The 25617-nt window shown below is 38.4% G+C and overlaps 1 protein-coding gene across 42 annotated transcripts in view; it reads right to left on the bottom strand.

Moving 5' to 3' along the window:
• Positions 1 to 25617, bottom strand: part of RBFOX1 (RNA binding fox-1 homolog 1) — a 1139646-nt gene that overhangs the window by 236607 nt on the left and 877422 nt on the right. For 2 of the 42 annotated variants that reach the window (XM_064390387.1, XM_064390409.1), the window contains exons 1-2: positions 23053 to 23474; positions 2273 to 2427 (exon numbers count right to left, since the gene is read on the bottom strand). The exons of 32 other annotated variants lie outside the window; for them this stretch is intronic. Coding sequence is in view for 4 of the 10 variants with exons in the window: in XM_064390395.1 (XP_064246465.1) it covers positions 23053 to 23196 (144 nt within the window). In the remaining 6 variants the exon portion in view is untranslated. Of the gene's footprint in view, positions 1 to 2272; positions 2428 to 23052; positions 23482 to 25617 lie in introns of those variants that run through there. 8 more of the 42 variants (XM_064390404.1, XM_064390403.1, XM_064390391.1 and 5 more) reach the window with 8 other exon arrangements.

Genomic DNA, 25617 nt, shown 5'->3' with positions numbered 1-25617 from the left:
TTAATGGCTTTTCTAACCTTTCACAACATCTATGTTGTTAAATTGATCATAACTATTTTAAAAGAACACATTTTCCCATTAGAGTATTTCAACTCTCTTCTCCAAATCAACTTACACTACTGGTGTAAGAGACAAAGGACTGAAATTTAGGCTGGTTTCCTCCCTAAATCAAAACAGATTTGACTTTAAATGCACTGCTTGCAAGACATTTTATTCTGCAGCTCCTTTTTACTTTAGACAAAACCAACTTAGTCATTAACACCTGTTTTATGTGCTATCTATCTTCTATTGCAGATGTAACTAATGACAAGAATTACAATTCAGCAAGACTTTTTTATTTCAATAAAGAATTAGTTAGGTACTTACAACTCCATGTTACAAGTGAAATAAAAAAAAAATCTCCTACAGTCTTCGAATTATCAGGGTGCTTCACACCACTAATTTCAGCTACTTGATTTTGTTGCATAATTACTTTTCCAGATAACTAATTGCAGACAAGATTTGATGTGATACTCAATTATTTAATGTCACATTTTGACCATCGTGGAAGGTTTTCAGTAATTGATTCTCGTGTATCACGGCGGCCGTGCTGCAGGATTTGGAAATGTCCCTGAGCAGCTGCCTGCTGGCCCTCCCCAGTGCCAGCCTTACCCCACTGCTAACTTTAGATGTGGAATTGTGACCCTCAGGGATGCTCCCTGCAGAAGCTGCCAATGAGGCCAGCAATCGTCACATGATGAAGTGATGTTTACCCCACTCCATCTCCTGTTTCAGAACTGCTTCACTTTGCTGTTGGGGATGACGCTGTTCTCACTGCTTATCTGACCACGCTTAGCTATAAATCCTATTTCTTGGTCTTATCTTACCAAGGAAGAGAAACTCTGCAGTTTAATTACTAAGCAAGCTGACACATCATAGATTTTCTTCCAAAAGATTGTCATTAATTCCAATACAAAACCAGTCACTAACTTTCATAGAGAAATACATTTACAAAAGGCATATATGAGAAAGCAAGTTGCAGTCACAACTCACTCAAAAATACTTAATTTCTTAAAAAAAAAGTTAATTTTAACTATTGCTTATTTGCTTCATCCAGCAGAGTGAGCTGCATTTGAAAAGAAAGCAGATTTCTTTCACCCAGGAATGGAGATTATAAAATGGATTCTGCAAGCTTTACTCAAATGACTCCAGTGGGACAACTGACATAAATACAGACTGTTAAATTGCTCTCTAAAGTATCTGGCAGGTTTTTTTGTTTCAGCATGTATATATTTGATAAGATGTTAGAAAACCTGAGGAGGAAGATTTGCACAGGAAAGCGCAGACTCAGGGGAAGCTTTTCTGTGATCTATTTTGGGACAGATTTTTTTGAACATTTTCTTTAATTATTTTGGCACAAGAAAACCTGCTGATGAAATTTCCTGATGACACAAAGTTGGAAGGTACTGTCAAAACTGGAAAGGATAAGGATATTACATAGAAAGAACTGCTAAATTTTATGGGCTGCATTAATCAAAATTCAGTAATACAAAATGCAAGATCATGCTCCTCCTAATGACAAACTTCAGAGCTAAACTCAGGAGGAAGAAAAGCAGGATCTCATTGTATCTGTTTAAAGAATTTGAGATGCAAATAGAAAACCAAAAATTATCAGTATTTCTTAATTATAATTCTTAATTATTTCTTGATTTCTTAGAGGTATTTCCAACAGAATATAGTTCTGTTAATCCACATTAAATAATTAAAAAAAAAAGTCAAATTCAAATACAACCCTACAACCCTTGTAGATAAATTCCTTTTTGTGTTCAGGGGAATGGAACAGCTATGTTGCAACAGAAACCTAAATTTGATTTGTTTATCTCAGCAAAGCAATCTGTGAATAGGGAAAAAAACAGTAGGAGGAAGAGCCTAAGCTAGGGACAATCCTGACACTCTAAAAATCAAGAAAAACCTAGTTATGAATAAATTTAGGCTGAACATATTTTTCCAAGTTCGGGGGTTTTTTTTCGAAGTATTTTGGTCTTGTCTAGTGAGGGTCTAGAACAGCCTTCCAAATCCACAGTAACAAAAAAGGATGGCTTATAACAGAATATGATGCAAATAGCAGTGGTAGTGTGAACTCAGCAGCTTCCAGGAGGACACTTCCAGCCCTTTGCAAGCAGTATAAACATTGCAGAATAATACAAACATCAAATGTCTAAGAAGCATTGCTATTTTCTACAGTGCAGATAGCAATACACAAAAACAAACGTTGAAAATAAACCGAAATTACCTGTTTTAATGCAAGGACGCTTTGCTTGCCTCACTATAACAACATGCTTCTAAATGTCTAGGTGTGGGGCACTCCAGATGCAAGCTCTGACTTGGTGGCTGGGCTCTGTGGTGATGTCCCATGTGTGCATCAGCTACCTAAGTTCTCACAAACCTCTGCGAATCAAAACCACAGAAGCACAACAGAGCTTTACTCACGTCTCCGCCCCGTGCCCAGCTCAGAACTTATGCCAATGCCTCTACATCAGCTCCACCACTTTAGTTCAACACGTTTCCTCTCCCTCCCAGCCACACAAAAAGGACATTTCACTTGGGTTTTACAGTTGGCCATTAGTATCAATGGTCACTCCTGTTCCGCTAGAATATGTTGAATAAATGAAATTTGACCACTAAGAGTGCTGAGGACTGAGAGAATGAGCCAGAAGGGTATTGGTAAAGCTGAGAGTTCTGCTTCACTTCAGCATGATTAAGGTCGAGCACAGACCTAAACACTTCTGGGAGGACAAAGCCAGGGTGGTCAGGACATGCACATCAAGCACCTCTCTGATGTCCCTGGTGGTGACAGCACCCACTTCCTCCCTGCTGCAAGATTCCTCCTCCCTGCAAAAAATTAACTCTGTGTGTGGGTGGAAAAGGGGAGAGCATCTATTTTAAACAACTATACAGCTTTCATTTCCACTGCATTCTAGAAAATTATAATGCTGCTAGGAAAAAAATAAAATGACATGTTAAGCCATTATCAGTGTGCTCATAGAGGGTACGTTACTTTTAGCTGTTCCCAAACCCTAGTTGGCTTTGGTTTCTTTCATTCAAAATTTTAATAGATTTTCTGAAACTAAAAGTTGATTTCAGCAATGGGAGAGGAAGAATGAACAAAAAAACCACATGAACACTAGCTTTAGATTAAAATGTATATACACAAATAAAATGCACAATATTATTTGTTTAAACTGTGCAGAATTTCTAAAAGGCAGGTTTTCTCAATGAGAAGATGCCTTTAAAGGTGAAGAGCATGGGTTAAGCAAGATAAGGTAGGAGTAGGTGGTCACAAAGTTCGTAAGTATTTCAGGCCCAGCAATCTAATACCAAAATCTCATGTTTTACCACAGAACTGAAGCCACTAACAGCGGTGCTCTAATAGCAGTTTCATTGAAGGCTTGCTAAGAAGTCATTTAAATAGGAAGGTAAGAGACTGCTGTACAGTACGGATGCACAGATACAGAAATAAAATTAGAAATATGCCTGAAAACTGGACTACACATTCAGGAAGAACAAGAAAAATGAAAATGGTGCAAGAAAGATCAGAGTTTGGATTCCACCTGCATATAAGATGTAAATGGCACATTAGACAATGATCAAAATACTTCCCCAGGCAAAAGCAGATGTCTAAGTTTTGCTATGGTACAAGGTGGGGAAAAAAAACCAAACAAAAATCCCCCAAAATAAACCCCCAAAAACAAAACAAAAGCAAAAAACCCCCCAAAAAAACAAACAAAAAAACCTCACCAACCCCTCTCCCCCCCAAAAAAAAACCCCAACAACAACAACAAAAAAAGAAAACAACAAAAGACTTTAGCAACTTCCCATGGGCCACAATGCCTGGAAAAGGCAGATCCCTGCAATGCAGTCATCAGCCAATCAATGATGTATGCTCTAATCAGATTCTGACAGAAGTAATCTATTTAGACCATCTTTCTGCCAAATAATTAATTCTTCTTAATGCCTGTATCTAATTCAAAATACCACAAACAATAGTTCTTCCAAATGCTGCACAACACCAATGAGCTTCAAATAATTTTTGCTTCCTTCCTACACTGGCCTAACTTTCCCGTCTCTCAGACCATAAATAATTCAGGTACCGCTTTGGCACCCTCTTCAGAGCTAATGCTATGTCATATTTGAATCTTTTAAGTTCAAGTCTCCCATTTCTGACCACCTTTCCCATTGTCCAAATGCTCTCCATTTTCTCTTTGAGGTTTGTCAGAGGTTTTCTGGTAGAGGAAACCCCAAAACTGAAAGGACAAATTGGTTTCTAAATCTCCTGATAATTTCCCTCATCCACAGGAACTTTAGATTGCTGTCTCTAAAAAAGGATTACCAGACATCGGCACCACAGATGCTTTAAAAGAGGTGAGCTGCTGTTGATTAGCATTGCCTGAGGTGATCTGGCATTAAAGGAAATATCGATAGACAGAAAAAGCTGTCCTGCACATCTTCCCCCACCCTCCCCAGTACAGCTGCTGGCACTAACTGTTGCACTTGTCTTTCAAAGACTGTTTCCACCTTTCTGCAAAAGCCATTTAGGGCCAAAGGCTCTTCAAGTGCAGCAGGAGCACCATTCAGGCTTACGCCATCCTCAGCTGCTCCCTGTTCCCCTCTCCTCTGCATGAAGAACGTGTAGGAGCTGCTCATGCCAGGTACCAATTCCCCAGCCAGCTCCTCTCACACAGGACAGCAGAGCCAAAACACAGCAAGGATATTTTACTGACTCCTAAAGCAGAAAATGCCACCTATACAGATCAAAAGTATCTGCTGGTCTCATACTGATAACCAGCACAGCAGATGTCACCAGAGTTGAATTTGTTTAGCATCTCAGTTCACACTAGAGAATAGGGCAAGGATACAGAAACTGCTTAAAATTGGGAGAAACCACCATTTTCAAGTGTGTGGGACACAGCATATTTAGAATTTTTCTTATAAACCTAAAGTTTCCATTTTAAAAATACATTAGGAGCACATTTAAAACTAGCAGCAGGTCAAGACAAACCCAGGTGATTCTTTGGTCAGAAAACAACAATGCTTCAGTTGCACTGAAGTTAAAATTTTAGCCTGTTTCTTCTAAATATACAATGATAGTAAGTCTGGAGATTTCAAAGATAAATAAATAATACCAGTCCTGCCAAACACAAGTGCTTCACACTGAGGCAAAAACTTGGGAAACAAGTTTGGGAAAATATTTATAGCACTAGACAAATTAAGGCTGTTGCCCTGTGGGTCAATTGGCCTTGCAACACTTGAAGAGCAATATTTCAGTAAATGTTGGTTTCTGAGTGCATAGCCAATCCTTCCTTTCCAGTTTCAACGTCCTTTCTTATTGTCAGTGCTGCGGTCTGAGCCATGGGCTGCTGCAGTATTTCACTGGCTAAAGAATGGCCTGTTTACTTTGCATTTCCTTTGGAGTGCTCCCATAAAGATCACTTCTTTCTCTACCTTCACTGCCCCAAAACCCATCCTTTTATTACCTTTATCCAGCACTTGTCATCCCCTTCAAAGGCTCACTTCAGCCTGTTCCTACCCAAGCCATTACTGTCAACAACTCAAAGATGAATATCCTTTGTCTTTCCTTGAATATTGTGCTCCTTCACCTCCTAACCAAACTCCAAATGACATTGATGCTTTCTCCTGAAATTGCCTGCTACCAGCCAAGACCTTCTAAACACCTATGAACATTCTCTTTCAGCCCATAAAACCCCCTCTTGCCAGAATGCCACACAAAAACATTGATACAAAAACAAACTGACTGTCCAGTGGCATGATGACCAATATCCCTCTTCCTCTGCAGGTCAACTCTAAGTTGTATCCATCTGTGATTGTAAATTCCTTTGAAGAGAATTTAATCAGGTCCACGGAGATCACCACAATGACAGCATTATAAAAGAACATATACACACGTTAAATATACACATCTACTTAGCTTCACTTTTCCCAGAACTCTTAAAGGCACAGCTTGCCCTCTTTTACATCTTGGAAACCCTCACTCCCTGCTTAGACTGGATTTCTAAAAGATAAGAACTTGTCCCCTGACAGCAGGGAGAGTGATTTACCCTTCAGTGAGTCGCAAGACACGTTCACTTACATAGGTGATAAATGTATGCTAGAGAGAAGCAGCAGGTTAAAACTGGAGTTAAAGGATCCCTCTGTGCCTGGACTTGCCTTGGGCTACCACGGAAACGTAAGGACCTGTCATCACCTCCACATATCAAGGCATAAAAGCTGAGAACAATTTGTGAACAGGTACTCTCTGAAAAAAAATATTAAATAGCTATATGTGTCTTTTAACGTAGCTGCACTGTCATACCAGTTCAAAAGATTCTGGATCACAACCACATTATTAGCCCAGCATTTGTGTCAAAATTAAAGCAGGATGGATCTGAAAACTTCAGTTATTCCATGTGCTGTGCTCTGCACTAGGACAAAGAATGATGCTGGACTGCAAGTTGCCACACAGAAAAGCTACAAAAGCTCCTAAAGCTACAGAAAGTGGTGGAACACACCTCCACAGGCCTGCACAACTCTGTTTGTGAAGGAAGCTTTTCTGTGTGCCTCTTGGATCACTCAGAAAAGTTAGCTGCAAAACTGTAGGAAAATACTGTTGCTTTAAGTACCAAGAGTTGATCTTGACACGCAGACATCAAAACTTATCCACAGCACTGAAGACACGTTACAAAGTTCTGCACTTTGTTTCTTCTGCCTTGGTGAGCACTGCATTGTTTTCCTTCTCTTACAGAGAGTTCCATTATGGCTTTTATTACATAACTCTTATCCGCTGGATAGCTGTCCCAAATCACTTCAATTTTCCCTGCTGGCCCTTTTGAGAACACCCTCTCTCCCATCTCTAGGCTACTTCAGATATCTTGCTCTGCTCTTGAGATTATCTGCATTTTCTAAACCAGCTGAAATTAGCCTCCAATCCATGAGAAGTTAAGCAGCTTAGAAAATTTTGTATGAAACACAGAACAATTTCAAGATCTCATGCTTGTTTGATATGATGCAGTTACACAGACTAACTACTGAAAATTATGTACATCTTCCACAAATGATAAGCAGTATCACATACATCTTTAATAAAGTCTCAGGTTGTATGTACACTTATTTCACAAAATATGTAGTACAGTCACACTTGCATATATCTTCCTTAGTCTCTTTCAGTTATTCTTCTCCTTTGTGTGCTGAACACAGGATGACCAAGAAATAGGTATTTTTGCATGTATTTTTGTCAGCAGATAAGAACAGGCTGTAATCTTCCCTTAGGGTATATTAATTTGCAAATATAGCCCAGCAGCAACAAAAATTTTTTCCTTTCAAATCAGGAAGAGACTGACTCTAACCAATACCCACTCTTAATAAATGCTAGTGATATACCCAAGCCATGCCATGAGAGCTCTTCATCCATTCCACACAGGATTTTGGGCAATATCTGAGCATTCAACCAGTCTCAGTACCTGTTCATGGCCACATTCTTATGGGCACCAACCAATACCTCAAAGAGGATCTCAGGAATACACCCGAGCTGTACAAGAGATAAACCACCTGCCTGTCACTGTCAATCCCAGGCTTTAGCTGTGTGCAGATGACAGAGATGACAGACAGACACATATTTTTATTGCCAAATCTGGTCAAACAGATTTTTCTTTATTGCTGTAGTCAGGCTACTCTAACTACTATATCACAGGAAGCTATGACTTCTTCTTGACCCCAATTAGAACATTCATTATTCATCAAAGTACAGTTTTCATTTGCTTCCCTTGGGAACAGCAGAGTATCACTGTGAGGATCTTTCAGTACAACTTCACCCCCTTAATACACTCAGGATTTGCTGACAAGTAACAGCTACTTATTCCCCCGAGTCAAGCTCATATTAATAGGACTGCACAGTGAATCATGAGATGGTATTAAACCCTGCCTCCTGCCTGTATAAATACATCATTCAAGCACCCTACCATGCCAAGTGCTATGGTTTGATTGCAGAAACCAGCAGAGGGTAGATATCCTAAGTGAGCAGGGTGCCTTGGAGAAACAACCAATTCAAACCCCAAAATAATAAAGACCCTATAGGTCTTTAAAGGGATCAGAGGGAATTTCTGTTCACTACTGACAAGTTTCATATTTTCAAGAGATAAAATACCAAGACTTGAAGGCATTAGATGTAATGTAAGCCATAACTCAGCTCTACTCAAGACACTGGCAATAGTTTAAGTACTAAAGTTTAGCCAAGAGCTACAAGCAAGGAGCATCTAAGGCAGACAGGATTTGGCTGAAGGCATTAGAAAGCTCAGCTGATAGGAAGTTGGCCTCCAAATCTGAATGGCAGAAAGTTTTCAGCTTCATTTCTTCTTAATGTCTGAAGTCAATTCAGTCTCATAAATATTTGCTAATGCGCATGTTTGGAGACACACCTAATTCCATGTTCAGCAACTCAGCACCACTCCTAAACTCAACGTGGGGTCTTACACTTGGCCTATCCAGGCCAAGCTAAAACCTGGCTTTCCCTGAGATGGGTCACATCTCATCTACCCCAGTCTGAGGGTCTGTGACTGAAGCCAGATCAATGTCAGTGGGATTGCTCTGGTGCTCTGCAGGCACCTCTCTGTAAAGAGCTGGTACACAGGAGAAGTAATTTGGGAGAGCAAAATTCCCTGGATTAAGCTTCAAGAAATCTTCCTGGTAACGCAGTAAATAGCTCTCATCTGAAAGAATCACATCATGTGTTTACTTTTCTCCCTTCCCCTAAGACCTATTAAAAATATTCTACTTATTCATTCCACATTCCAGTCCTATGCAATCTTCAGCAGTCTCGATGGGCACTGAATTCATGGGAATACTTGATTTCTAATGATGTCTCTCACAACTTTCTCAGGACAATGCAAAGCTAGGGGGATCATGTACTGCTCAGAATAACAGAAGAGGAGAGAAAGCACCTAAGACCAGAAAACCAGAACACTGCTGTATCACTGCCAGATAATAAAAGCCTTTCCTGCCATCCACATTTTTACTTTTTGTCAATTCCATTTCATATTAGGAGTGAACGCAGAAATAATCGCCTTTTTAATCTCACCTTCATTTAGGTTTTAATCAACCTGTGCCAGTGCCTTTGGAAGGGACTGGCAAAGGACTGGGATAAATTTGTGCAGGGAAGGACAACAGAAGTGGATTATTTATATTTTTTATTGAAATTTGTGCTTTAGCGAATACTCAAGTTATTAGGTAGACATTAGTAAAATTTTTACTGCTGCAAGAAATAAGACAAAGAATAAGTAGTCTCCTTCTAAGACCTCAGAAGTTGTCAATTCTCCTGTAGTGCAAGATCAGGGGATCAGACAGCAAAAATTGAACTCAAACTCTTGGACTGAGAGCATCTTACCTTCTCTTGAAAGTTTTTCAAGAGTGATTGTTCATAACCAAAAAAAAATGAAACATCTAATACCATCTAGTATACAGCAAAATCAACAAAATGCATGTGACTCAAGGAACAAATAAAAAGAAGAAATGTAGTATTCCTCTGCGAGTTTGAATTTGAGGTGCTCTACAAACATGAACAGTACAGGAGGTTCATAAGACAGACCTGACTTTTGCACCTCTGGATTATAAATGCTATTATTGGAACATCTCTCGCATTGCACTGACAGAAAAGCACTGAATAGCTGTTTCTACAGAACTGTCAGATTTCAGGAAAATTAATGAGGCAACTTGGAGTAATGAATTCTCACAGAAATTATTTTCAAAGGTTTTTATAATTACCTCTTTTTTTTTTTCTTATCGATAGGTCTCCTTCGCAGCCTCCCTTCTCAGATGCATGGGTGATCTGGTACTAGTGCCTAACAATATTTGTGTTTTTGTACTGATTTATTTGGCCATTTGTGGTCAAAGTCAAATTTCCTGATTTATCCTCAACCCTTCAGCCCTAATTAGCCCTTTAGGATCACATGAAGAAAACACTGAAATATTTTGTGCTCCACAGCCCTAAGTTCTTGTGAAGCTCTGAGAGTAACCAATGTCCATCACTCTCACAGATCAGATGCTGCCTGCTGTAACTCGGCTTCCTCAATCAAGCTGAAAATAGCTTTTCCTTTGAGTTTTTATAAAGCAGTGGCAAAGTTAATTTTCTTCTGGAAACGGGCACACATGACTCGTACAATTTTAATGTGAATAAACATTTAAAACTATTCTTGAGCGAAATATACAAGAATATGCTGACAGAAAATGCACATTCACTGTACGATGCATTAATTTCATAGCAAAGCCAAGGCTAACACTCTCAGCAGAAGTCAATAAACTGATCTACTCCAGCAGGAATTCTGATCCTGCTTTTCTCACCCAGGAAAATGTATGTCTGCACTGCATGCCAGAAAAAGAGCCCAGGAATGCTCCCACAGAAGCATTCCCACACAGGCTTCTGGAGACACCTGCCTGGGTTGTTTGGCTGCTCACAAACACAAATGTTTGTTTATAATGAGCAATTTGCAAGAGACACACCCTACCAAACTTAGCAATAAACAGAAAAGTAAAATAAACTCTCGCCCCTCCCCAGTTTCTGTTTCAAGGAATTTCTGGAAACACCTTGAAAACAAAGTTCTCTACAAAGAGCAGTATCCCACCATTTCTTCCCTTCTTACAAAACTGTAATTAGAAGTTCCTGTTTGAGTTTCCATTTGTCAAAACTGCAAGAGTAATTCACCACATCCATTGAAAAGCATCTACTGACACTTGAAAGGGCAGATCTGAAACCCCTGTTTAGATTCCAGGTAAGTGACAGGGAGATTACAAAGTATTTCTAGCAAGCCCTTGCATTAAAACAAACAAACCAGTGAAAAATCTACTTTCTATGCTAAAAATTATGGCCATTTTGCAAAATGACATTTCAACAAGCACATGAAACACCATTCCTACTTGTTGGGATGCACAATTTTCCAAATAACCATGTTTTTTATACATTTTTTTCCTTTGAATTAAATTCTTTATATACATAAAAGGCATAGTTTAGTTCATACAATTATAGAATTATTTGGCTTGGATGACACCTAAAAGATCATCCAGTTTCAATGATCCTGCCCTGGACAGGGACACTTTCCATTAAAGGACGTTTGCTAGAGATCCATCAGGCCTGACCTTGAAATCTTGCAGGGATGGGGCATCCACAGCATCTCTGGCCAGCCTATGCCAGCATCTCACAACCCTCACAGTATAAACTTTCTTCCTGTAAATCTGCTCTCAGTTTAAAATCATGCCCCTTGTCCTGTTACTCCACACTCTCACAAAAAAAAAAATCTGTCCATCTTTCCTGTAGGCTCCCTTCAGGCACTGGAAGGCCACTCCAAAGCCTTCTTTTCTCCTGGCTGAACAATGCCAGTCCTCTCAGCCCTTCCTCACAGGAGAGGTGCTGCAACCCTCTTATCATCTCAGTGCCACCCCTGGATTTGCTCCAACAGGTCACAGAACGGGTCAGGCTGGAATGAACCCCAGTGGGGCATCTGGTGCCACCTCCCTGTTCCAGCAGGGCCACCCCACAGCACAGGGCACAGGAGTGTGTCCCGATGGTTCTGGAATATCCCCATTGAGGAAGACTCCACACCTTCTCAAGCCAATCTGATCCAGAGCTGGATGCAGAACTCCAAGTGGAGTCCCACCAGAGCAGAGACCATGCACAAAGGATTTTGAACCACCTAATTCCAATGGAAACCTGCATTCCCAAGTCAGGCTCACTGCATTAACAACATTTCCAAAGCCTCAGAAATCCTCCTGTCAGAAGCAACCCCAGCAAGCTGCAGCTCTAGAACTGTGGGCAGTAGCAGCTCAGGAGCCGTGAAAATATTACAGACTCATGTTCTCAAACATTTTTAATAGGTGACTTTCTGCAATGATAAAAGCTACAGAAAGTCTAATTTTAGGATCTGTTCATCATTTGTGTCTGGAACATTTTCTTCTACATTTTATTTTGAGGCAAAAACAAATCACATGCTGGGTAGTTGCAATCTTTCAGTGATTTGCCTTAATGCATCCAGATACAGTATCGTGGATACCAGCATTACATAAAGAAACTTCAAACAGTTGACAGGTACATTAAACCAAAACAAAATCAAAAGCAGATTAGCACACAAGCACTTTCCATCAGGGAACCCATTTGTACAAAAGTCAAATTCTACAGAGACATCTCCCTGCCCATACAGTACAACTTGCCTTGCCCAGGGAGCACTGCCCTGAGTCAGATCTAAGAGAGGCAGAGATGCTTGAACCTTGCTTTCCCCATCTGATGCCTTGGTAACAGCATAAACCTTTACTCAAAAATAGTTCAAGATACCTAATGATGCCTCTGTAGTAATAGTTTGTCAGTAGCTGCTTCAGTAATAAATGAAAGTTAATGCACATTTCTAATTTCTGTATTAGCATTCACAACTCAGACATTATTTCAATATAAAACATATGGTGAAATCAAATTAGTAGTGAGAAAATCAACTCAAGCCATAGAGAAACTAGAAATTCACCATTAAATAAAAACTCTCTAGGATCATCCCTTTTTAAAATGGAACAGCATATATTCAACCAAAATAAAAGATTAGTGTGCAAATACTAGACGACTAATTACATAATGTACCTTTACAAAATTACATAATATGGGTGCAGCTTATTTCCCTGTTTGCTGTTTGAAAAATAGATTGTTTAATAACCCATCAAAGCTATCTGTAAACCACGGCAACAATAGAGCAGATGTTGACTGTTGTCTTGTGCCTCACAGACATAATTAAATACAATGAAACACTCACGCACCCAAATAATGGAGGACAAACAAATACAGCAATGCTGCTCTATAAACATAATAAACCTCATTTACTGGGCACCTGCCTTATATTAATCTGTGATATTTAAGCCAGGGAGGAAAACAGAGAAGGTGGTATTGATTTGCCTGCAGACCACAAAATCTACAAAGGATTCCTCGCAGTATAAAGGAGCTGTAACTTCTGCAATGCTGATCCCTACTCTGTTGACTTCCACAAACCTCAGAGGGAATCACCTTTTCTGCTGTGACCAAGCCAGGACAGCACAGCTGTGTTTTCTGTACAAAAAGGTACCTGAATTTATGACTCTGAACGATCCAAAAAGGCTAAACCACATTGTGCCTGCTGTGTAATAAGAGTCCTAGGATGCCTGTGGAAAACCAGGTTCCCTTTGATTGCAAAGCACATTCCCCGCCATTATTTCCTATCCCCTTTCCCAGCCTGCTTTTAAAGAGGCAATGGAAAGCAAAGATTAGGTTCCATAACTATTCAGCCAAGTGGTTTTCTGCTAGGACAATGTCCAATGTCCCATAACATTATTCAGTACTCTAGTTCACATCAACATTTCAGAGATTTCTAAAAAACATCCTTCTTTATCTTCATTTCTCTAATCAAATGTAGATACATATTTTCTTTCATAATATCAATATTGTTCCACTATTTGAAAAGGATAATTATGTAAATAATTACAAAATTAAGTACCTAATCCTGCAGATGCTATTAAGAAACAAAGTATCCAGGCAAAAAAGCAACTTCAAAAATTATCACTCACATGTATTGTAGAGGAAACGGAAGCTTACTTATTTAATAAAAACAAAAATTATTTTAAAATTATAATATTAAATAAGTGTCATTTTTTAGTTTTGTTTTATGTAAAAAATATAAAACTGCTTTCCTTACTGCAAGTGTATTTTGCCTTTATATTTCATTTAGTTATTTCTAAGAAACAAGACAGAATATAATGTGATCTGCATCTCTTTATGGTAATAAAACCATGCTAGTCTCCTTCTATAGACAATACTATAAAGCATAAATCCAAATGGAAAACAAATGGAAGTATAATGCCACTGTGAAGCAAACCAATCAACCTTAAAACAGCTGAGATAGATCTCATCCAGTAGTTCATTCATTCTTTATAGAAAAGAAATGAAAATATTCCTAGGTGTATCAGATTAAAAAAAGAAAAAAAAAAAAGAAAAAAACAACAACCACCCTCAGCAGCTCTGAAAGGTTGTAAAGCACTAAATTCCTTTGATTTATGAGGCAGCGTCCACCGCACTGAGCAAAACAACTCAGCATGCCAGGACCCTTTTCCCTGAAATTCCTTTATTAACAGAGCCCGGCTCTGCGAGTGAACAAAAGCAGTGGTGCGGGGTGTATAAATCATTAATACTCTGCCGTGCAATGGCTGAATTTCCTGTGTGAGCTGGGAAGCCTTCCTGCACAACAGGGATTTTGGGCTTGGAATTGGCTGCTATGAAATGTACTTCATCATCCGCCGTGTTTGACGCTTCCCAATAGCTTTGTACTTTTCCTCTCCTTTTTCTCCCCCAAGCCCAGCAACTGCAATAGAAATTTATTGGATTTTATGTCTGCAAATAAAAGGAAGAGAAAAGCAGGAAAGGAGCAGGCAAACCCATTTAGAAGCAAAATCCTTTCCCCTTAATTTAAAGGCAGATTGTGTGCAAATAAAATACAGTACTGACAAATTAATTTGACATTTTAGTAATTTTTAGTTTGCCACTCTAAACTGGAAAAAAATTCAAAAGAAAAATTCCAATCAAAGAGGGTTTACCCATAAAAAGAAAAAAAAAATCAACTATCACAAAAAAATGGGACTCCTCTCCAAATTAAGTAATCTTCTATTGAAGCATTTATTTATTTATTTTAATAGCAGGCTGCAAGAAGGGCACAGGAACTCCTGAACTCTGCTGTTTCAGTGGTTTTACTTTTGATGTATCAAAAAGCTTTCCAAAGAGCAACAGGCAATTTCATGTGCACATGCCAAGCCTGGTATTCCAAGAGAACCTGGCTGAGATGGTATCAAAGGGAAAGGAAAGAAATAAACCAAGCCCCTTGGAATTGCTGTTTCTGAATGCTCCTGAATTTTTGCAGCAAGGCATGCTGAACCTGGGTAGGGAATATCAAAACTACTTATCCTGCCCCTGTAGTATGTGCAATACAACAACAGCAGAGTTTAATGCTTTCCCAAACTTTGAGATGAAATAGCAAGTAATCTTGATGAAACATCCTGTGCTAAACGTTCCTGTTGGGGCTAGACTTTGGAAAACCAAAGAGCATGACAGACAGAGGAATGCTGAAAAAGCAGTCTCAAACCATATGCTACCCATCAGGGAAAATGACACACATTACAAGGTAACTGAGGATCCAATCCATGTTCCAGCCAGGCCAGAGCACAATTCCAAAGGTACCCAGCATCAGTTCCAAAGCACCTCTGACAAACACATCCATCCCATCTAATCCATAAATATTTAAGGAACTTTGAATGCTGCTTTGCAAAAGTGAGCAAGCTGAAGTCAGAAGAGGGAAACATTCCAGTGGGCCATTTTACACTTTTGCAGCCATCCAGCAGACTGGAGATTACAGGAATAAGCCTGCAATGCATGCAGGAGTCCCTCTGCATTACACAATAATGACATTCTGAATGGAAATAAATGAAGCCCCTGCAGTGCTATTCTGTCAGCTTTTGAAAGTAAATAACTTCACTTCTGACAAGACAGAGACATTTTTTTCCTCCTCCTGCCACAGAGCATTAATTGAGCCATGCAGCCATGTAACATCCCAGAGACAGGACTAATACATGACAAGGAAGGAAGCTTACGAAGGGGACACTCATGGAATATATGGGCTGCCTAAGTTCTTTTCACCCCCAAATGTTCACACCAGCTCTGTTGTGGCAAAATTTTCTTCTCAGGGAGAACTTTTAACCTTTTTTTTGCCTCCCTTTACAATGTTTAGTTTAACTTATTTCAAAGAAATGCTTACATTTCACACTGCTTCATGAATGATTGTGCTTATCATTAGCATGCATTTTAAAACTTATTATCTTGTTGGTAAATAAAGTTTCATGCTCATAATCAATATGTGTAATTAACTATTCCATGTATACAAGACTTACTGTCCACAACAGAGATAATAATTGCTATACAACAAAATGGTATGAGAGGCAAAACCAAAGAAGTCAACTTCAAAACTACGTCATAATAATAAACATTACTGCAAGTCAATAAGTAATTGAGGCAAGGCATATTAGAACTGTAAGTATATACACAAACCACAAATATGAGATGACAGTATAAAATCAATGAACAGTTAGAAAAAAATTATATTCAAGATATTATAGTTGGGAAGAGCAACAATTTCTGGTGCATTTTGAAATAAAGGGTTAAAAGGTAAATTTAAAGATGGTCTAAGATGAAAGCACTTGCATTCTTATTCATGAGTACCTGAATATCTTAAGTATTTCAATTTTGGAGTGCCACAGAATTTCTTTCCATATCTGGAGGAAAAAGTAAAAATCAGTGACTCACTGTGAACAAAAAATAATTCACTGAACACTTCAGTTCTTACTACAGTATCTAATTTTGATTCTGCCTGTGTTCAACACAACGAGAGAGAGCAGGATCAAAACACTGCGAGATCTCTCCACAGCTGGAGCCTGCTCTAGTGCAAAAGACCAAAGGCCCAACTACAACCAGTCAGGATAGCACAGACATTAGATATGCTATTTTCTCTAATTAAATTCACTGGGCTGCTGCACTGACAGAGTGGGAGGGGAAGCAAAATGTAAAAGAAGTCAATGGTGCTGCACTAGGCAACTCAGAGGGAAATGAGCAATGCCAGCAAAGGAATGACAGCAGGTTCTCAGGAGGGCTCTTGCACTACACATCACACTTTAAAACTGATAAATCAATCGCACATGCACCTTTAAAAGGCAGGAAAGCTTGAAGGATTCTTAGAGGGTGTTGACTTCTCCTTTCTACCAACATTATTCTAACTCTATAAAACAAGGTGATAAATTCCACTGCCACAATTTTTATCACTTTCATTTATGCCACCTATTAAATACCTCAAAAATATTCTTAGCAGGACTAATATTAACATGATCATAGTACTTATTTACCAACTCAGAAATACACACACTGAAAACAAAAAAAAAGTCAGACTAGTTTTGAATGGCTACGCTCAAAAAAAAATCTAAAACGGAAATATCTATTGGCTACCCTGAGAAAACCCCCTGCTTACATAACTACCACACACTTTGCTTGGCATAAAAAAACCACCTTTTTTTTCCAGAAAATATCCATCCATATACATATTTAGCAGATATAATGAATGGGGATAACTTACAAATAGCTCACAACGGAATATCGAGGCATCCCTTTTTAGATACAGACTTTTAAAATATTCAGAGAGGTCACTTAGTAAAAAACAATGGTTCTAAGGCAAAAAATATTCACCTGCTCCTGTCACACGGAAGATCCTTTGCAGCTGCTCTTGTTCTTATAGTCCAAAGCAGCAGGTAACCTTCTTAACAGATTCTTCTGGTTTGTCGAGGAATTTTTGTGTTTGGAGTTGGTTTTCTTTTTTTAGTTGTCTTTTTTTTCCCCCCTCCTTCTAGTATTTAAAGAGGAGAGCACTTCACTAAAGCACCTCCTCTCCTTCTGTGAGAGACTGACCTTGTTTGACAAGGCTGGAGTTAAATGCCCCAAACTAGCTCTTACTCAGAATGAGAGCTGCTACAGCACTTGATCTCTAAGCCACTTCTCATTAGCCTCTGCAAAACAACGGAGCAGCTCTTGGGAGACAAAAGCTATGCAAACGTGGAAATTGGGCTTCAGTCACAGGTGGAGTCACAAGGACCAGCTCTCGAGTTTGTTGGTGAATCCCAAACGATCTTATTTACCCTGATCAGGATAAACGGCAAGACATCATTCCTGAAATCCGCATGAGCAGCACTCCTGGATGCAACAGCTGCACTCCCACCTTTTGAGGTCTGTTTCATTCGTACACTAAAATTCCCTCGGAGTGCCACAGTGCCCCCTTAGGTACAAATGCTTCCACAGGATATGGTCTGTAGCATGGCAGCTCCTTTTTTTGTTTTAACAGAGTGTTATAATTTGTCTGACATAGTACAGCCTTTTACCCTACACATACGAATAAACAAGCACTGTGTTTCTCTTGGGGCAGCGAAGATGGTTAAATGAATCATAAAACCCTGAAAATATTGCCTACCCTCAGTCCATCAGCTACTGGACAATTATTCAAGGCCCAGCTGTAAGAAAAACAGATGGTGAGTGAGCATTAGTACCGTGGACTTCTTTGCACTCATGCAGTCATAAGCAGAGGTTGTACGTTCTTATATGAAAATTGCCATGAAATAGAGAGAGGAACAAAATCGTGCAAAGACTCCAATTTATAAGATAACAGATGCTTAAAATTTTCAAGAACTAAAGTCAGACTAACGGATTTTACAGAAGAGCCACAGAGTGAGTACTGTAAAAGGACCAGGCAAAGAAAGGCAGTGTTCTCATGATTGGTTTAAGCAGTGTCACCATAAAACATCAATTATTGAATTCAACTGACATACCTGAACCTTTGAAAAGTCACTGAAGTATTAAATGCAAAATCTAGATACTCAGAACTGTAACTGCAATGGTGGAATTCAGCAATTGATGTGCTTTTGCTCTATTAAAAAAAAAGTTAAACTGTATCCAGGAACTGTTTGAATTGCTCATCCATTCAATTTTTTACACAATTTTAGCACAAAGATAATCTGTTCTAATCCTTATTCCATTATTGACACTATTGACTACATCAATTGAAATTGCTACCAAATAAATCAAAGTTGAATTAAGCCATGAAGAAACAATGTGATAAAAAGTCTTTCAGGCTCCTATAAATCACCAGATCCAGAGGCATGACATAAGTAACTGAGAGGGGAATTCAGCTTTTCTCCATAGCCATAATGCTTAAGGCCCAAATAAAATTACAGTAATTTACCATGTAAGCAGTAATGGAATAGCTGGAGTAGAGATGGAGGTTTTGTTGGTTTGTGCTTTGTTTTCATGGTGGATTCTTTTCATCATTGATATGAGAGCTGTACCATGAACTACTTTGTTAAAGACAGAAAAGGTTGATATTGAAGTTTCAGTTCAATTGTTTTCGATCTGTGAATGTCCACTATGAGCAATTGCTCCATTTAAGAGGAATTACCCTTTGTACAAACCACTTCACTATTTAAAACAAAGCACATCTATCATCATTAAACAGAAAAAAAAATACCAATTTTAAAATAATGACAGCAGCATTGTACACCGTGACATGGAATATTCCATGATGTTTCAAAACAAGTTTGCTTTGTCACTTTACTCAGAAAACCCCAACAGAATAACCAGAAAAACACACCACAGAAAAATGTCAGTTAACAGAGCTAAGCCTCCATTAATATATCCCAAATCCCAATTTACCAGCCGACATTTTTTTTGCTGCAAAAATTACTTCAGTTTGCTATTTGATGTAAACTTGTGGTCAGAAACTGGGTTTTGCATTCATGTGTCAGAAGAAGAGAAAATACATCTGTACAGCTGTTTCTAACCCCATGAAATGTTACCAAAAGATAGGGTGCACTACAAATGCAACTTCCCTTCTCCTGTATCATTAAATAGTGACACTAGGGGAAATTCTCACCCAAATTCATCCATACTTTCCCAGCTGACCCTGTCCTTACAGTGACACAGTGAAAACTTGTAAGGAAAAGCCTCACATTCTCCTTCTGTTCAATGCTGCCACTGACACAGTCACTTTGGGGTCATGTTCTTTGAAAAGTCATAGTGGATTCCCATAGTTAAAACCATCTTATTAAGAAAATGTCCACATAATTCTAGACCATTTCAAACCACTAACTCAGAAGCATTCTTCAGTTGCTCTTGGCTTTTTGAAGTGAATGTCTTATCAAGAGTTAACCTATAACACAACCTAGGCCTCTGTCCTTTATTCATTTTCAGCTTTATTTTCAAGAGTTAAAATATTGTTAGGTAAAGCATTCTCCATCCATAAACTGTTAAAAAAAAAAAATCAGTTCCTCACTTGGCTCTTAAAACATTACACAAGTGTAAAGTGAAAGATATCAGAGCAAACACTCAAGTTTCTAACCCTGGAAAAAGTAGTACAGCACTTCTGTAGCACACTGTGGAAAACAGCTTATCTATTTATCCTAAACTAACTGGCCAAGTGATGTCACTTGCACAAAGAAATGATGGCAAATTTTAAATGACTACCAAAGCACAGATTTTCCCAAATGATTCATTCACCTCCACAGAAAACCATCATCCTTGTGGCTACGAGGATAAATATTTAGTGACAAAGACTGGCTTGCCCATCTTGAGAAGATTGTAATGCCTTTCACAGTCTTCCAAGAAAGACCTATCTCCAATTGTAAAACTTACACCTGACAGAGCACAAATGTAGATACACAAAAATGAGCATAATTATCTTCACGGGTTCTAAATAGGCAGCAAAGTTTAACAACTGAGTTATAACACAGTTATGATACAGACATCTGAGTTCATTTTAATTGAGGTGCAAGTGAGCAGGCATATCTCAAGTGCAATTTTTAGAAAGAAAAAAATACTTGAAAGCTTCACAATATCTATTTATTGCTGGTCACAGGTTGCACAGGCAGGGGGGATTCACTAGTTCTTAAGTTGCCACATAAAGCTTTTATGCTACCTGTATTTAAGATCGATAGACAACTTGATAGAGAGAGAAAAACATTTACAGTTTCACTAAAATATTCGCATGAAACATACAAACTAAGTATTTTTGTCAATTTGTTCTAAACTATCAGATAGGAGGAAAAGAGGAAAAAAAAACAAAATAGATTGTCATGGTAAAAGTTTATTAATTTTTTTCAAAAAACACCAACTTCTTTTTCCTTTACTGTTTAAAACCACAATCATGTTATATTGGCTTTGCAGGGGATGTCAACTCAGTCCTCTCTGCCTGGATAATTCTGAGATAAAGTAGCATTCTTCCTAAAGAAATACTTAACCAAATACATAAAATAAGAGACCATGTGTGAATTAAGAACATGATTATCTGACTCTCTAGGAATTCAGAATAACTAAAATGCCAACCAGCAACCAAAAGAAGCAACAAGCACAGAATTTTGAACCTGCCACAATTTTCATCACAAATTTAGCAGACTTTTCAACCTATTATATAATTGTGATTAGCACACACAGGATGATTCTAAACTGACAATAGGATTAAGGAGATGAGAAAGCAAACACTTTAAAAAAATTCTTTCAATGTAGCAGCTAATCCACTTAAAGAGTTAAAAATTATCCGCTAGATATAGCGCTTTGTAAAGTGCATTAGCAATCACTTCTCATCTTTCTCTCAGATGGAATAGATGCAGTTGAATTCCCTGTTTTAAAGTATTCATTAGAGCTGCACAGTTTCTTAAACCTTAAAGCAGTGCCATGCAATAGATGTGTTTGCATAATGATACTGCAATATCTCACTGAGGAAGGTTATTGGAGCACCCAGCCTCATCTTTATGTTCTCCTTTATCAGCTCCTCGTGTGGCCATGTTGACCTCTCACCTGAATTCCCATTTTTCCTTTCAAAAGCCCTATCTTTAACACACAACTTGTTCTTTGACAAACTCAAAACAGCAAATCCAGAACAAAACACAGGAGTACATTTTGTATGTAACTACTAAGTGCATAAGTCACACTGGATCATTAAAGCTGATCTATAAATGCCATTCCCAAACCAGATCCAGAATACAGAGCTACCAAGAAAGCACATTTTAGTTATGGCATGCAAATTACTGAAATTTAAACACATCATATTTATCTGATGCAAATTTTAATTGCAGACATATGAATCCCTCCCACATGCATGGATAATCTAGGGCGCATGCAAGAATCTGTTATTATGCACTCCTAAGCTGGAAGTCAGAAATGGTTTATACTACACTACAGCAGGAAAAAAAAAAAACCAACCTACAGGAGGGTTTTATTCTGAAAATACTGGAGCTCTCATCTTTCATCAACAACAGAAAAACAAATATCCTCAAATAAAAATAAGCTTTAAATCTATTTTATTTGTTCTCTAGGAACAAAAAGAAATATCGTACAACATCTTTCAGGCTTTTGTGAATACAGAAATAAAGTTAGACTTTCAGGGAAGTCAATATGCACAGAAACTGTTGTAGTGGAAGTTGGAAGAAATGCCCCTATTTGTTACGGTAGGCACAAGAATATTTTTTTTCCTCCTGAAGTTTCAAGAGAAGTAACAGGATAGACAGGATTAATCATTTTTGCATGAAAACGTATTTCTGTCTTTGCTTTACACACTAGATGACTCTGTAATGGTGGATTCAGTTATAAAATAGAGTAAGATACAAAGATGACTCCAAATTATTAGTTTACAAAAAAGGGTGCTATTATACAGTTATTTCACACTATAGCAGAGAGGGGGTACCAAATATTAAATAATTTAGGAAGAAAAAGTGGGAGGAAATACTTTTTAAAAAATCCTCTAAGCAAAAATGAAATTATTTAAAAAAATAAAAAATTGAAAATTTAGTAGAAATTGGTATTGTTTTGCTGATACCCAAACATTTTCTTTAAACCCAGTCCAATATACTTCAGTGATAGAAGTATTCTGCACAGATATATATCTTTATAAATCATCATTTTCTCTGTGAACTGAAAATCAGCTTGGCTTTAATCAGCAGCATGTTTTAACACAGACTTAAAATTCTTGTCTTCAAAGAAGGCTTAAACAAAATTGCCATTGGGCACATTTACATTAGAAGTATAATTTATGCCTGCAAGTGAATAAAGAGCAGTCCTTTATGGCTGAAACTCTGCTACAGCATCCACGAGAAATGCAGGCACAGCACTGTATTAAACATCTATAAACATCTATAAACATCACCAACAGAGACACTGCAAAAAAAAATAAAATAAACCAACATCAAAATACCAAAAGATATGTGAAGGCTCGATGCCCTGTTAAAACATATTTTCTACTCACTCTCACATTCTTAAGTGCAGGCACAACACTCGCTCCACACGGTGGGAGACATTTATACAGTCTATTCACACAAAAAATACCTCCCCGACTGCAAATCCCCCAAACGACGCTGACAAAGCAAGCACTGCGAGGAAAAGAAAAAGTTAAGCAAACTTACCTGCTGTAAGTACATAAAAGTCAAGGCACAGGAGAGCTGGGGACACATGCCCACATTCGGCAGTGCCACGCAGGTTGCACCCGTAAGGGGATGCTGCATGGTGTTGCTCTGAAGTCTACGTAGAACAAGTGAGGGGGCTTGCATGCAAGCACGTTTGCCCTATCTTGTCACTATGGGTTGGTTGGTTTTTTTTTTCCTCTCCCTTTTGATTATTTAAATAAGAAACGGTGTTTCTCGAATGCCTTTCCTCTCCCCAGCGCTAAGCCCCTACATTCGTTTGTCAGCTAAGGCAACTTGGTAGGTTTAAACTACGAATTTTTAACCGAGAGGAAAAAAAGAAGACACAGCCTGCAGCCTATTGATGAGCAAATGGAACTTCCTCAATGACAGAGAGCTGAAGCTTGTCTCACAACAGTAGCTGCTGACTAGGAGAGAGAGAGAGAGAGAGAGAGACTCAGTGAGGCTCAGTCGGCTGGTGCTGATGCTGCACAGCTTCTCATTTGTCAAATGGGTCCTAGGGCAGGGTCTTTACCACTCACCAAAATTCAAATACTGCATTTTAAAAATCCCTGGAGAGGATAGGAAAGGAGAGAAAGTGAGCGCGCTGCATCGCAGGCATCCATGAGATCTGGGCAATTAGTGTCATTGCCCAGCTGGGACTGAATGCCTGTTATGATTCTGCACGCACACAGACACACTCACACCCTTCCCCCCTCCCAGGACTCACACCTGACTGGAAAAGGGCTTTCCCCTTCTAAGAACACAAGTATGAAGCACAAAGTGGGAAAGGGAAAGAATCTTGGCTAGTCAAGAGGATTCCGGCAAATACACAGCCCTTTCACCAAATGAGCTTTTTTAAAACACTGATTAATTTAACATCTAAATTTCATTCGCTATCCAGCTTCTCAAAGAAGCCTATAAAAGCATTACAGTGAAACTGTGCAGGAGCTGTGCAACCACTGCAGCAGAAACACTGGGAATGAAACAATTCTATGGCATACTGTGTCTACCTTACTGGGGGGAGGGGAGCACTCTTGGATAAAGACTGTATCTTAAAATTGGTCTAAAGCCCATCTCATCTAGAATTACAAATTTATTTGACAGCTAGTCAATCTATTATCAAGGACTGCCCTATCAGGTTACATGGAAAAATTACATTTGCAATTTTCAGAATTTAATGTTTACTTTCTACTTTGAGAACGATACCTCAGAATTAGTATTCCACTCTTGCCAGCTTTTTATTCACCCCCCCCCCCTTTATTTTATGGAGTAATAATTATTCATTAGTAGATCTAGTTAGTCTTTATGTAATAAAGTAGGATGTGACCTGCAAATCAAATAATTTATACTACAGCTTGTCCTTGAGGTCCTATATTACAGGTCTTTTTTTTCCTGAGATACAACTCAAGTATAAGAGAAGATATTACTATTTTTAATTAGAATTTGACAAATGAATTAAATATTAATTCTTCAGGAAAGAAGGTCAAACCTCAAAGAATCACCTGAGGTTTTGAAGGGGTTCCTTCTTTTAAAAGGACTCTGAAGAAGATTTGAAAATCACCCATTTTACAGGATACATAATTCCCTCAAAAACACATCTGAGACCAAGAATTTAATGCAAACAACAATGAGCAAATAACCCACATACAAGAAAAGTCTATTTCATCAGCAGCATAACTGGTTTGATATAAGATCTACCCTTAAAAACAAATAATAGTCCCCGCTTAACTGGAAACAGAATCAAAACACGTCACTGCAACTCAGGTGCTACATTAAAAAAAAAAATTTCTTTTTCATTCTACATGTGCACACACATACCTGCACCCACACAAGCCTCAGAGACTGATTTAGATCCACTAAGTCTTCTTCATGCAAAACTGAATATTTTCCAGCAGAATCAGTTATTACATAATATTCTTTCTCAAAAGCAGTCAATGCAACAAAACGAACATACCATAACTCGGTAATCAACTCCAAAACAATCATGCACAAACTTACAATAAAGGAATTGGGTTTGGCTTATGAAACATCCATGCTTTTGCAGTTTATCATGAACTCATCTACTAAAACAGCCCAGATTATTTCATCACAAAAAAAAACAACACCAAAAAAAAACCCAAACAAAAACCCCAAACCACCAACCAAAAAACCTCTCATGCCACAGAGCAAGAGCAAGTGAGGAGGAGGAGAAATGAGCCCTCTCTGTGCCCTTTCTCCTTTTTTCATTCTTTCCCTGTGCCTTAAGCAGTCTCCTGTTCTGACAGGAGTATGTCATGCTTTTCTTCATTCTTTTTATTTTTTTCTAGCCCAGAAAGGCTGTTATTCTGCAAATGCCCTAAGCTGAGAGAAGTTTCCCCTCAGTTCAGTTTCATATGAAATACCATAAATAATACATGGCACTTTAATGAGACCTTATCAGCATGTTTAATGAAAAACAAATACGTTATGTAAGGTAACCAGCTCCTTCTACATTATGTCAAAATCAAAGGCAGCATGCTTCCTAGCCAAACAGTTTGGAACTATTTAAGTCTATCCAATTTCCCAAAGTGAAGTTCTGGAACATGG

This window comes from Passer domesticus, chromosome 15 (genome assembly GCF_036417665.1).
Source record: "Passer domesticus isolate bPasDom1 chromosome 15, bPasDom1.hap1, whole genome shotgun sequence".
NCBI lineage: Eukaryota > Metazoa > Chordata > Aves > Passeriformes > Passeridae > Passer > Passer domesticus.
This window is presented reverse-complemented; position numbering and strand designations above follow the sequence as displayed.